This window comes from Artemia sp. Qi Xiang Cuo, chromosome 10, assembly GCF_049724085.1.
Source record: "Artemia sp. Qi Xiang Cuo chromosome 10, ASM4972408v1, whole genome shotgun sequence".
Lineage (NCBI taxonomy): Eukaryota > Metazoa > Arthropoda > Branchiopoda > Anostraca > Artemiidae > Artemia > Artemia sp. Qi Xiang Cuo.
The window spans coordinates 45,547,637-45,561,739 of NC_142803.1; the positions used below are offsets into that span (position 1 = coordinate 45,547,637).

Here is a 14,103-nt window from a genome sequence, read left to right on the forward strand (position 1 = left end):
ATAAAAATTAAAAGTGTATTGCATTTTCTTGTAACCTCCACAGGAGATTACAAGAAAAAGAAATCCCCAAAGAATTAATTCAGAGTTGAAGGGTCTCAATGACTGGTAAATAACACTTGTGTGTTATTTACAATTTGTTGGCATCAAAGATTGTGATGGTGCTGTTTTTCTAACATAATATTTTTTTCTTCTGCGATTTCATTTATAACTCATTCTGATTCTTGCTGTTCTTTGACAGCACAGTTCTTTCTTCTTCACTGTCATTTTGACACTCTTGATACTTGCTTTAGTGTTTCTGCTAACTGCACAATTCTTTGTTGTTTACTTTCATTTTTGACATGTTCTGATTCCTACTATTGATTGTAATTCTTGCTGCTGATTATCTTCTAACCACACATTTCTTTGTTCTCTTGGTCATATATCTTCTAACCACACATTTCCCTGTTCTTCATTTTCATTTTGATTCATTCTGATCCTCATTGTTGCATGTCTTGTAACCACATACTTTTTTTCCTTCATTTTCAATTTTGAATTGCTGTGACTCTTGCTGCCACTTAACTTTTAACTGCATGTTTCTATGTTCTTCAATTTTGTTTTGACTTGTTCTAATTGTTGGTTTTACTAATATTCAAACTACATATCTCTTTGTTTTCATTTATCATTGCTTCAGACATTTTTTCAGTGCCTTTTACCTTAGCTGCTTGGATTGGTCTTGTCACTTTTGATGGTCTAGGTTGTTCATTATCCCCTGTTGTACATTGACATTTCTCAGGTCATTCTCTTGATCTTGTTTCATTTGATTGTTCATTTTAGCTTGCAGTTTGTTCATTTTGAGCTAACAGTTTTGTCCCTTTTTGTTCTTTTTTGTACTCATTTTGCATTTATGGTAAATTACATTTTGTGTCCCCTAGATATTATGAACCTGCTGAAAGTGCCCTTTGAAATTTACATCACCAAATATGGGCATATGAATTTACATATTTCTAATTTCTTTTTCTGCAAATGCTTCTAAAATGGTTTCAAAATCTAACTTCCTTTTGTCTTCACTTTGAATCAACATAATTGCAAAAGTATTTAGTCTATCCTGAGTTATTGTTGTTTCCAGATAGTTTTGGGTGATTGATTTTAGCCTGGAAAATGATCCCTCTCCAGAAGCAATGCTTACTGAAACTATTAATAACATTTTGCAATTTCAAAAATCAATTGTACATTTTAATGGTGGTGCAGGGCCCAATCATTCCAATCACCCTTTTTCTGGCCCTGTCAACATGTTTTCTTTGAATGCAACCCAATAGATCAAGGTTCTACAAGACTGAGAAATTACTGCCATTAATTGCAAATCCCTATATCATTTGATGCTATTATTGATTGCTCTTTCTAACATGATTTGGAAGCCACAATTTATAGGATGTTGATAATGATCCTAAAAAGATGCCATTATTACTAGCAGCATGTTGATTGTTATTAACTGGCAGATATTTTTTGGAATATAGTTGGAATCATCCAATAATCAGTGAAAGTATTCCTGGAATTTCAAACAGGTGAATGGTCCTCCTACTGGATATGACAGACCTCACAAACATATGAATAAGAAGCCTAAGATACTCAAATAAATCACATTCTTATTAAGAAATTTCACACAAGTTCAAGGTTATTATAAATCAGTGCCTATGGTATATGTGATATTACTTTTGAATAATTGATTTATAAACAAATAGTGTGTTTAAAGAACTTTTCAGACCAATTTATGGCAATAGTCACTTTTTTGTGTAATGACAAAAATAAATTATTTTTGGGACCCCATTAAGGGTTCAAAATGGAAACAAGAAGTGAATATTAGCCTAAGTGGAAAAAGCATAAGCCAAGTCTAGGACTAAACTAGGACTTCCAAGCTAATTCATATGACAAAGGAAAAAATTGCCGAATAAACAATAACTTGTTATATGACTATTGATTGGTACCATAATTTGAATTTACCTTGGGAAATTCCTCCTTTTCATTGTAAGAGGGAGGAATTTGAATAAGTCTCTGATCAAGAATACAAGATGATGGGAATTTTTGTAAAAGATTACAGCGGGTGCGAAGTATGGCCGCTGCATTTCTTTTCATGACTATGGATAAAGCAGACATAAATCAGCTATATAGGGCTAAATTTTAGAAATGAATGTCTCTTGTCTATAGTGTACCTCGTTTTTCAAGTTTGAATATTTTCGGCAGAGAAACCTTTGTTTTATCCTTGTTACCAGTATTTTATTCCAATAAATTATGATCTAAACTGAGAATGGAGTATTTACTCTATTAATATGGAATACGTTGAAATTAAAAATTTATTTGAGACCAGCATTAATCAACTTATTATATTATTTTATCATAGGGATTACATATTATCTTGGTTATCAAAAGAAAAGACGAAACGCTAAAATGGCAATGAGAAATGGGGATATAATTTTAGAGCCTCCAGATGGGTTAGAGCAACCTGTAGATTTGTTGAAAAATCCTAGTAAGATCAAGAAATTTCCTAATAAAGCTGTTCACAGAAAAAATTTGAAAAAGGTTGGTAATTTAGATTTGAAATTTTGTTTAGGCTTAAATTATGCTAGTCCTAGTTTCCTGTAATTTTTCGCCAGGTTTTAGGCTTGTTTGGTGATGAGTGATTCCACATCATCCTCTTTTCAGAGACTATAAAAAGAAGTTAAATTCTAGATAATAGGCTTCTTACTAGCCTATCTTGCAGTGTGTTCCAGTAGGCTACTAGGCTAGTATAAGTCAGGCCTAGGCTATCATTAGCATAGTAGGTAAAATTCTACTTTAACTACTTTTGACTATCTTGGAAAGGGGTTAGGTTAAGAAAATGAAACTTTCAGGGATGGGTCTACAGGCTAAAGTATGGCATGGGAAGATATTTTGAAGTATCCACCTCCACTCCTTCTCCCTCTATAGGGTCCTGACCTTTGATGACCTTTAAAAATATGTGATTTATAGAAGTGAAACCTTGCAAAATAGATCTTCTGCTTAAATGAAGTACAACAAAATTGTTTTCAGCTTCACAACTTTGCTGAATTCCAATTTATAAGGTTTTAAAGATATGCAAATACATTTCCTAAATTTTGGAAATAAACTATTTAGCCTATATGTCTTAAAATTCTGCTCAAATAACTGAAATTGCATTTTCAGAGCTAAAGCCAGAGAAAAAGAAACTGATAACTGAAAATTAAGGTAAAATGTTGTTTTGTCAAAATTTCAATGGGTAGACCTGTCTACCCATTAGTAGAGGGAGAAGGAGTGGAGGTAGGTACTTCAAAATACCTTCCCGGGACATACTTTAGCCTGTAGACCCATCCCTGAAAGTCTCATTTTCCTAACCTAACCCCTTCCCAAGATAGCCAAAAGTAGCTAAAGTAGAATTTTACCGCATAGTAAAAGATTGTTAATTAGGTTTAAGGTAAAATTCTATTTTAGTTACTTTTACCTATCTTGGAAAGGGGTGAGGTTAGGAAAATGAAACTTTCAGGGATGGGTCTACAGACTAAAATATGTCCTGGGAAGTATTTTGAAGTACTTATCTCCTTTCCTTCTCCCTCTAGAGGATCCTGAATTTTGCCTATATGACAAGTCTATACCTATTGAAATTTTGACAAAACAACATTTAACCTTAATTTTCAGTTATAAGATTCTTTTTCTCTGGCTTTAGTTCTGAAAATGCAATTCCTGTTATTTGAGTAGTATTTTAAGCCATATCAATGTTAATTTTCAAAATTTAGGAAATGTATTTGCATATCTTTAAAACTCTATAAATCAGGATTGAGCAAAGTTGTAAAGCTGAAAATCATTTTGTTGGACTTAATTTTAATCAGAAGCCCTATTTTACAAGGTTTCACTTTTATAACACACAGATTTTAAAGGCCATCAAAGGTCAGGACCCTCTGGAGGGAGAAGGAGCGGAGGTAGGTACTTCAAAATTCCATTTCATTGGAAATGAATTTCAGCCCCCCCCTTATATATGTCAATTCAGGGTACATATTTCTACATTAGGGGGGTGGGGGTAAAGTTTAAACTTACCTCCCATTTACATCAGAAACAAAATTTGCCCCCAACCCCCCCCCCCTAATGTAGAAGTATATACCCTGAATTGACATATATATATAGGGGGGGGGGGGTCCGAAATTCATTTCCAATAGAAATGATTATTATATTTGTAATCAGCATAAAAAAAGGCATTAAATGGTGTATTCACTTTATTCCTAACTCAATAATATGCTTTGGTATATATTTACCAAAGTATGTCCTGAGAAGGTATTTTAAGTCTATTCCAAAATGCTTACATCTACTCCTTATCAAGGGTGGATCTAGGTTTTTTTTTTAGGGGGGTGTGGCAAAATAGGTTGATCTGATTAACTTGCATTAGGAGCAAGTTTAGTTAATGCAAATTTGCATTAGGCTAATTAAGTAAATTATACTACTTTAGACTATGTTCAGGGGGGGGGAGGTTTGCACCCTGTCCCCTGGATCTGCCACTGCTCCTTATCCCACTAAGGGACATTGGCCTTTGATGATCTTTAAAAATTGTTAAATTTGTAATTGGCCATATAATTTAGCTAGGATAAAAGTGAAAACATCATTTAATGCTTTTTTATGCTCTTTCATAGTTCAATAATCCCTTCTGGTGCTAATTGGATCTTGAGCCCTCAAAGGGGCCCCAAAGGTATTTAATTTTTGTAACCATACAATGAAGTTATCTACACTAGTTAAGCTATTGAAAAGTGGTTAAAAACATTTCACTAGTTTATAAATAGGTTGTTCAAGAGTAATATATTCAAAAAATACTTATATATATAACAATTCAAACCTTTTTTATTAGGCAACTCAAATATAAACCATTTTCCTACTGTTTCAAGTTTTTTTAATGCTGCCAACAAAAATTACTTTGAATTTTGCAATTTGAAACTTTGCTGTTGACAATTCAGGGTATATATTTGCATATTTGTATTTCATGGTAAATTTGCAATGGGCCATATAATGTAGCTAGGATGAAAGTGAGAACATCATTTGATGTTTTTTATGCTCTATCATTGTTCATATAAAATACCTTCAGGGTCCTTTTAAGGGCTCAAGATGCAAGTAGCCCCAGAAGCAATTACTAAATTATGAAAGAGCATAAAAAAGGCATCAAATGATATTTTCACTGTCATCCTAGCTAAATTATATGGTCCACTGCAAATTTACCTAAAAATCTTTGTGTTATGAAAATGAAACCTTGCAAAACAGATCTTCTGCTTAAATGAATTATAAGAAATCTGTTTTAGCTTTACAACTTTGCTCAATCCCAATTTATGAGGTAGGCAAATTCCTGAGACTTAGTATTAGAAGAGGGTTAACATAGAAGCTTGGCAATACCTACCCAAAGGTATGTTTTTGGCCCTGGATTTTCTGAAAGTTTCATTTTCCTAACCTAACTCCTTTCCAAGATGGCAAAAAGTAGGTAAACTAGAATTCTACCCTACCTTGAGTCAAAAATCCCATATAAAAATAACCTTGCATATAACTTGCTAACAATAAACCCATTCTTTAGCACTAAGATCTTACATCTTTCAGCAAGAGTATCATTCTTTAGTTTATCATTGTTCTAAGATCCTACAGCTCACTAATGTTAGCAGAAATTGCAAAGAATGCCATTTTTCTGTCACATAGAACAATGATGAGAGGACTTTGATGATATACTCATCATTGTCCTTAGATCACTGATCAGAGCAGAATGATGAAAGATATTTCCAAAAGAAGGGTGTAAAAAGTAAGATCTTAGTCCTAAGGTTTCCCTTAAAAGCATTCCTTGTCAAAAGATGTAAGATCTTAGCACAAAGATGAGCAAAAGAACAGCTTTAATATGGACAAGTATAGTGTACACCTGTCAGTGATGATAATACTGCAGGATATCTGCTGCATCTCATTACTTGAGCCATAGTTTAGTCACCCAGTCTTGTTAAGACTAGCTTTCAAGCTCTTAATGGTGCTGAACTTACAGTTGGCAGCTAAGACCATTCCAGGGATTTGTGCTGTAGTTAGAGAAGAAAGTTTTCCTTCATTTTACATGCTTACAGAACAGCTTTGCTGAAAAACCTCTGGTTTATGACAACTGGGCAAGCTGGAAGAAGTCTTTGTTGCCAGAATTGACAAACTTGCTGGTTGTTATCATGTCACCCCTTTGTAGAGGGTATGTCAGAGATGGTAGGCTAGCTTGATGTTCAGCAGTCAGCACTATGTTTTTGAGCTTATTCATGCATTTTGTCATCAGTCTTTGGACAGATTTGAGCAATATCTGGTCTATTTTATTAATTAGTACAGCACTGCAAATTCCTAAATTTAATCTTTGTCTCACCAAGTTGTTACTGAGTTTAGTTATTATTAAAGAGGATCTGCTTATGACAATGTCTTTGATAATACCAAGAGTCTGGTTTGGCTTTACTACAGCAACTTGTGTTTGGCAGTTGAATTTAATGTCTTTGTTTTTTAACAACCTCCAGATCTCTTGGTGAATTTTGGGATTAACTCATTAAATAAGGTAGCTCAAAAATACACATATATTTAGCATCAAAATGTCATCCTGGATTCAAATATAAAATTTGCTTTGCATTGAAAATTAACTTTAGCACCTTTCCTTATGTGAAAATATATACCTTGAATTGTAATGTATTTTCCCTTATTTTGACACACTGTTAAGTCACTTAGAAGAAAAGAGTGAAATGCAGAAAATTCAGTGGAGATATTTAACTCAGAGTATATATTTGTACATTAGAGAGTGGGGGGGGGTAAAGCTCATTCAGATGTAAATAAATGTTAATTGGATTTATGATGAAATTCCAGTTCTAAGGATATGTCTCTTTCCTAGCTGTCTCATTAGTGAGTTATTTCAAAAATTTACCAATCTTTCTCCAAGGTGTTCTCAGAAACAGTCAAACTTATACCTGCATTTGTTGACATTGAGTATTGCCATGATGGGTTGCTTCTTCCAAAGTAAAGGACCTTACATTTTTTCAGAGTTAAGCTTGAGTCTCTATGTCTTGGCCTATTCACCAAAGCTGTCAATATCTGACTAAATTGGTGCCACACCTTGCTGAGTGTCAACAGGACCAATGAGTTTTCAGTTGTCAGCATAAAGACTGAGTTTGTTTGTAACATCTTGATGCAAATAATCTCTTGCACATCTTACAGCATGGTTTCTGTTCTGGAAGATCTATTGATACCAATCTCCTTTAATCATATGACCACATCACTAAGTTACTTGATACTGGGGTACCTGCTGACATGATTATATGGTACTTGACTTTCCAACAGCTTTTGACAAAGTTTGTCACAAGTGACTTGCAATCAAGTTATGTGCAGTCAAGCTTGAAGAGAAATTCCTGCATGTCTCTGAAGGTCTGTGCCTTCAAATTAGGGTTAATTGGATTATTCAAGGAGCTACTAGCTAGCTGGTCTGCTACCTCATTATATTTGATGCCTTGGTGGCTGAGGATATCCTGGAACTTAACTTCAATAAGACTATTTTGGAGACTGATTAATTGATCTCTGATTGTCCTCAGGTTTGTATCCTTAGCACTCCAATGGATATCATCAATGAGCTGAAGGGCGCCTTTAGAGTCTGAGAGCAATACTACTCTTTTGGAAGCCGGTGGGTTAATATTGATGACCTTTAAAGCCTCTTTTATTGCCGATAGCTCTGTAATGAGGATGGAAGTAATGTCTGGAAGTCTGGTTTTTATATTCAGTGTATAACTTGGGATAAAAGATGCAGAGCCACATTTGCTGCCTTTAACTGAGCCATCAGTGTAAATTTGGAGATAATCTGGATACAACGTGGCTATTTTCTCATGAAAAAGTGTCTGTATTTGAATTGGCAGGTAATTTGTCTTTTGCAAGGGTATCAACTCTAGTGAAACACTTGGAGGTGGCATTTCCCATCTTGGGGGACAAGGAAATGACTGAAACAGGGTGAGTCAAGTTTCCAAGATGGGACAAGCTTGTTAAATGTTTTCCATGACCTTATAGATGTCAAAATAAGTAAGATACCATCTTTGGCAAAAGTAAGCTTCAAAATATCATGCTCATGACCTGTAGCTTGTATCTTGCTGTAGTATTTGATTATCAGCATATTCCGTCTTTCTAAAATAGAAGGCAGACCAGTTAAGTGTCTCGCATTGTTAGAGGGGCACTGAGCATGAAGCCCTGAGGCAATTTTGCTAGCCATATTTTGGATTGTTTCTAATTTGGCATGTTTCTAATTAGTCTCACTACATTCTCCATATGCTTCAATGACATACTCAATCTTTGAACAATTAAACCTCTTTTCAAATTCCAAGAGTATTTCTTGGGATCTAGCCTACTTTGACCCTGCCAGGCTCTTAAGGATGAGTAACCTGTGCATACATGAATTTTTTACACAGTTGACTTGATTTTGCCATGTGAGTCTTGGATCCAGGTATACTCCTAGAAATTTAGTTGCTACAGCATATTCTATTTCCACATTGTTGACAAATAATTTTGGTGGTATGACAGATTTTTTGTTGTGGAATAGGATTGCATTTGTCTTAGACTTGGAGATAGGTAGGAAAAATGCAGCAGAAATAGTTGCTAATTCATATAATGCTAAGTTAGTACTATTGGCAATAATGTTTACATCTCTACCTGCTGACCAACAGAACTAAATCATCTGCAAATTCAAGCTTGGATATTGAATCACTGCTAAACTGAAGCTCACTTAAAACTAATAAGAAAAGAAGGGGACTGAATATGGAACCCTGAGGGAGTCAAACATGTAGTGCTGAAATACTGGATAGCTCATTTTGCACCCGGACTTTGTAGCTTTCATCAGATGATAATTGAAGAGGAACTTAATGACTCCATCCGAGAAATCCAACTCTTTTAGAATTTGAGAAATCAAATACATGGAAATATGGTCAAAAACTGATTCAAAGTGAACTAAGACTGCTATCATGATCTCACTGCTATTTATAGCATTTCTTGAAGCTGCTTCAAGCTGGATTACATTGTCTACAGTATTATGCCCCTTATAAAAGTCAGCCTGGGAATTAGGTAGAATTCTATTATTTTTCACAAACCATTCTAACCACCTATGTAGCATCTTTTCAAAAAGTTTTCCAAGCATTGGTAGTAGTGAGATAGGCCTGTAGGAATTAATTAAATCTGGAGGTTTGCCTTGTTTTCTAATTGGGATTATAATGGCATGTTTCCATATTCTTGGGGATGTCTGTCTAGTCCATGCGCAGTTATATACACGAAGTAAGGCACCATGAAAAATTTCTCTTGCATTTATGATCCAATTGGATGCTTATTTCGTCTTCTCCTGGTGCTGAAGAGGAATTAGACGACCTTATAGCCTCCTTTAACTCAGATTTGGTAAACATACATAGAAGTTCCTTCTTGAAATTTGTCTTCTCATGCAACTTGCATACTCTAGGTTTTCGTCTATGCACTGTGAGGATCTTTCTCTTGAATTGCATAGCAAATGCTTCAGTAATGTATTTGCCAGTCTTTAAAGTGGATTTCGTTGTTGTAAGACAGGGGATCTTTGAATTGTAAGTTTTGTTATTGCCAGCCATTCGATTTATGAACGACTGCATTTTACTTGAAAGAACATTCTGGTCAATTTTGGATGAAGTCATTCCAGGCTGAGCGCTTGGCCTTCAAAACTGTTTTCTTCACTAAAGCTTCAGCCTTCCTAAGAGCAACGAAAGTTTCTTGGCTTGGATGCCTCTGGAAATTCTTTCTTGCTTTCTTTTTACTTAGAACTGCATTTCTGCAGTCTTGACTCCACCAGATTTTGTTAGACTTCTTTAACAAAGAATTAGGCATTTGGTAAGAGAATTTCTTGATTGAGTTTCCTGCTGCTGTTAAGAGACTGTCACTTAGTTTTTTGGCTTTAATTTCAATATCTTCTTTTAGCCTGATAGTAGAGTAATCAGTACTATCTAATATGTTTTTGAAGAGGGTCCAGTTTGCTGTCTTTAGATTGAATCTCATTGTTGGTGGAACAGGAGTGTATTTTGCTGCATAAATTTTGATAAGGGTTGCAGTATGGTCAGTCTGAAGATCTGGGACAAGAGAAATCTGGATTTGAGACTCAAGCCATGTTGGACCAATCTGCAAATCAATTGTTGATGAGGTATTATTCTTGATATTGTAGTGGGTGGGGAGGTCATGTGAAGTTAGAACTGTGAAATTATTAGAGGTGAGGATAAATTCTTTTATATTCTTACCTTCAATGTTGGAGTGTACATGATTTTCCCATATAGGGCTATGAGCATTAAAGTCACCTAAAATGACAGTGTTTTTATCTTTTGTTTCTTCTTCAAGCACGGTTTTAATATCATTGCTGCCATTAGGATTGTAAAAGGATGAGAATTTTAAGGGATGTCTATCTTGGAGATTTCAATTCATGCTGACCACATCAATCTCATTCCGGTACTCTCTCGGGGCTATTGCCGAATGCGGTATATCCTTTTTCATGAGAATTGCCACTCCCCCTCCTTTCCTTCCAGTTGATCTATCCTTTCTATAAAGATGGAATCCAGGTATACCTACTTGCCTCAGACTGTGTATATTTGTTTCCTGGAGGCAAACAAGATGAATATTACAGCTAATGATGTATTCAATTAGTTCATTTAGTTTTTAACTATTTAGAGACACAATGTTCCATTGCAAATTTTGAAGCTATTTATGGCTGGTAAATATATCCTCCATATTTTCTTCTGAAGACATAAATTCTGAGTTATCATTACTTGTCACTGAGAGAGGATTGTCCCTCCATAGTTTGTTTGTCTTTTTGGACATCTCTTCCTTAAGACCAGAGGAATGATGACTTGAGAGGGCCTTGGTTCTTTGTCCTGTCTGGACTTGTTTTACTACTTCTTGAGAACCAGGAGGAAAGGCCAATTCATTCCTAAGTTTCTCAAATTCAGTGTTAGCTTGTCTCCAAACTTATTGGCCTAAAAATGTAGTAATTGCTTTCCTTGTTAGAATAGCTTTGACTTGCTCTGATTGTCCAGAGGTCGAGATGAGGTGATTTAGAGTCAAAAATGTGCCCAGCTTTTGGAATTCAGAACTGTTCATATGATCAGTAGCTTCAAGTGTTGGAGCTGTGTTTTGATTTCGCCAGGTCTTACCTTTGGCTAACTGGGTTATTCCTGGAACATCTGTGCTATTGTTATTACCCTTGAGGGAATTTGAATAAGAAGTGCTTGCATAATGATAAGCTTGGATGTCAGGGGTTTTCTGCACCTCCTTAATTTGGGTGGGGACAGCACATGGTTTTGGAGTCTTGGGTATTTTTTCTGCAACAATTGAGAAAGGAATGTTTTGCTCAGTTGAGATTTTCAGAATGTCTGCTCGTTGATGGTGGGTGGGGCATAGGTCTTTTTGAAATGCACTGTGCCCTATGGTCTTACAGTTTTTGCAGTATGGCTCAGGAGCAGGACAGGATGTTGAGTTATGGTTGTCTTTTCCACATTTGGAGCAGGAAGGATTTGTTTGCTGGCAATTGTTTTTAGTGTGGCCATGTACATGGAATTTGATGCAGTGTAAAGACTTTGCCTTGTAGGGCTAGAAAAGGATTTTTTGCCCATAAAGATATAAATGATTCTTGAGCTCAGTTCTCACAGCAACCAAGAGTGACTTACTTGGCGTCAGGCTTTCTCCATTTCTTTTGTCAAGCCTAGTCATATTTGTGATGGTAAGGGTTCTTCCTGAAGAGTCTAATAGCTCAGATTTGATTACTTGTGTTTCCAAAGAAAGATCAATTCTATGAAATACATATTGGAATTTCTTTTCTCTGATGAGTTTTGTGGCTTCAATTCCTGAGCTGGTAAGCTTAATTAAGCTAGAGTTTGGAAATATTATATCAGCTCCTTCAATATCTTGGAAACAAAGTCCTGCTGTGCCTGATTTTTGGAAACTAAGCTCAAAGTTATACTCTGGCTACTTTAAAAATTGCTTTTCTGATTAATATATGATCATCTGTTACAAAAGGTGTTCCGTTTTTCTTTTTAATTTATACAATATGATAATTTGGGACAGTTGGGGATGGTGGAAGCTCTGAATTTTTCGTTTTCTTGCTGGTGACTCAGTTTGTTGAATACTAGAATTTCCTGGGGTTGATTTTATGGGTACTTTTCCTTGGTTTGCTTCTTTTGGGGCTTGCTGGTGCTTCTGGTTTGATTTTGGAGGAGATCACAGCATTTTCGAAGCTTACTCAGCAAGGGAAGCGTTGATCCCTGCTCACCTGACCCCATGCAGTTTAAGGGATTTTACTCCCAGAAGGTACACCAATGCTTGTGGCAGGTGACCACCCCTCTTCCGCTTGCTTAGTCAATGAATCAACACTAAGATGGAAATTCACCAACTTTTTGGTTGAATTTTAGGAATCACCCCAAAGAAAATTATATTGGTAACTTCGCAGCAGCAACAACAACAAAGAAAATTCGAAATCAGGAAACGTTGAAGTCTCTAGGGAAATACACTTACATATCACCAATTAAAAACACACTAAACACAATAAAACTCCAAGGTAAGTAAGTATAATATAACACTTTAGGGTCTATTAATTAGGGAAATAACACACTAGGTTTTGAAAAATGTCTTTGACTCACAATTTGAGGCAATAATCCACAATTTAAATTTCACAATAACACATGGGTTTGTTGATCAACATTACTCAATTGCTGCTGAAAATGCCTTTTGAAATTTACATCACGGAATATGAATACATAAATTTACATATTTCCAAGTTTTTGTTCAGTATAATTCTTCTAAAATTGATTGAAAATCTAATTTCCTTGAATCTTCACTTTCAATCAACATAAGTGCTAAACTAATCAATCTGCCCTGATCTATTGTTGATATTAGATAGTTTTTTTTATTGGTTTTAGCCTGGAAAATGATCTCTCTCAAAAAGCAATGCTTACTGGAATTGTTAAGAATAGGCTATTTCACAATTTCGAAAAAAATGTTCATTTTGATAACAGCACAGGGCCCTTTTAAACACGGGGCCCAATTGGGCACAATCATTTCAAGGGGTTGCAATTTTGTTAGCAGCTAATATGACAGGATCAAACAAGTTAAAGCCCTTCATTAATGGTAAAGCAAAAAATCTTAGGTGTTGCAAAGGAGTTAAGTCTTGGCTTGTTGAATACATGTCAAATAAAAGGCATAGATAAATAATGGTAACCGGCGTTTTACCCCCCCCCTCCTGTGGAAAATAGGACTTTCCAAATTTGCAAATTCTATTTGAGTTTCATTTATTTAATTTTTGTAGGGGGAAGGAGTGTTGGTACTTGTGAATTATGCCCCACTCACTCAAGTTTATGCTGTGTAAAACTCGAGAACCAGTTTCTTTGTTAGTTTTTTTCAGCTTAGCAAGAGACAAGACAAGTGACAGAATATATGGGAAACATGTAATTTGGGCTATATATTTGCACATAAGGGGAGGGGGTAGAGTATTTGGGCAGTTTGAAGTCATAAAACAATTCTTTCTAGGGATATGGCCACTAAAAAATTACAGAAGAATAGCAAGGTATCTGGAAATTTTGTTAACTAAAAAAAAAATCCCAGTATAAAGTAAATGTAATGTTTTATTTAAATTTTTTTTTCATTTAAGTGTTAAGTGTTTATTATTTTCAATGACTGTATTTCCAAGTATTAAGTACTATTATTAGGTTAATGTAGTGTTTCATTTAAGTGCTTTATGATGATCGCTGATCAAACTTTATGTTATTTGTGCCTTTCATTTATGTAATTTTACTGTGTTTATGGCTGTATATTTGGCTTTAAAATACACTTATCTATCTATCTATCTAATACGCAGAATAATTGTACCAAGCACATTTTGCATGCAGACCCGCTATGCTTTACCCCCTCCCCCTAATGTACAAATCTATAGCCCAAATTTATTTATAAAGTAACAAAGAAACTAACAAAAAAAACTAGTTTGTTCTCGAGTTTTACACAGCATAAACTTGAGTGAGTGGTGCATAATACACAAGTACCAAACCTCCTTCCCCCTACAAAAATTAAAAAAATATAAAACTCAAATAA

At 35.1% G+C, this 14,103-nt stretch overlaps 2 protein-coding genes across 3 annotated transcripts in view; one reads left to right on the top strand and one right to left on the bottom strand.

The window, feature by feature from the left end:
• The window catches only part of LOC148947814 (prostaglandin reductase 1-like), a 135,807-nt gene extending 133,635 nt beyond the window's left edge, over positions 1 to 2,172 (bottom strand). The window contains exon 1 of the mRNA XM_089095460.1: positions 1,978 to 2,172. Within this exon, the coding sequence (XP_088951586.1) occupies positions 1,978 to 2,130 (153 nt within the window). The 5' untranslated portion in view covers positions 2,131 to 2,172. The remainder of the gene's footprint in view (positions 1 to 1,977) is intronic.
• Positions 2,173 to 2,421: 249 nt separating this feature from the next.
• Positions 2,422 to 14,103, top strand: part of LOC148947815 (uncharacterized) — a 73,189-nt gene continuing 61,507 nt past the window's right edge. Inside the window, exon 1 of one of the 2 annotated variants that reach the window (XM_089096240.1) lies at positions 2,422 to 2,553. In XM_089096240.1, the coding sequence (XP_088952366.1) occupies positions 2,422 to 2,553 (132 nt within the window). The remainder of the gene's footprint in view (positions 2,554 to 14,103) is intronic. The other variant, XM_089096241.1, reaches the window with a different exon arrangement.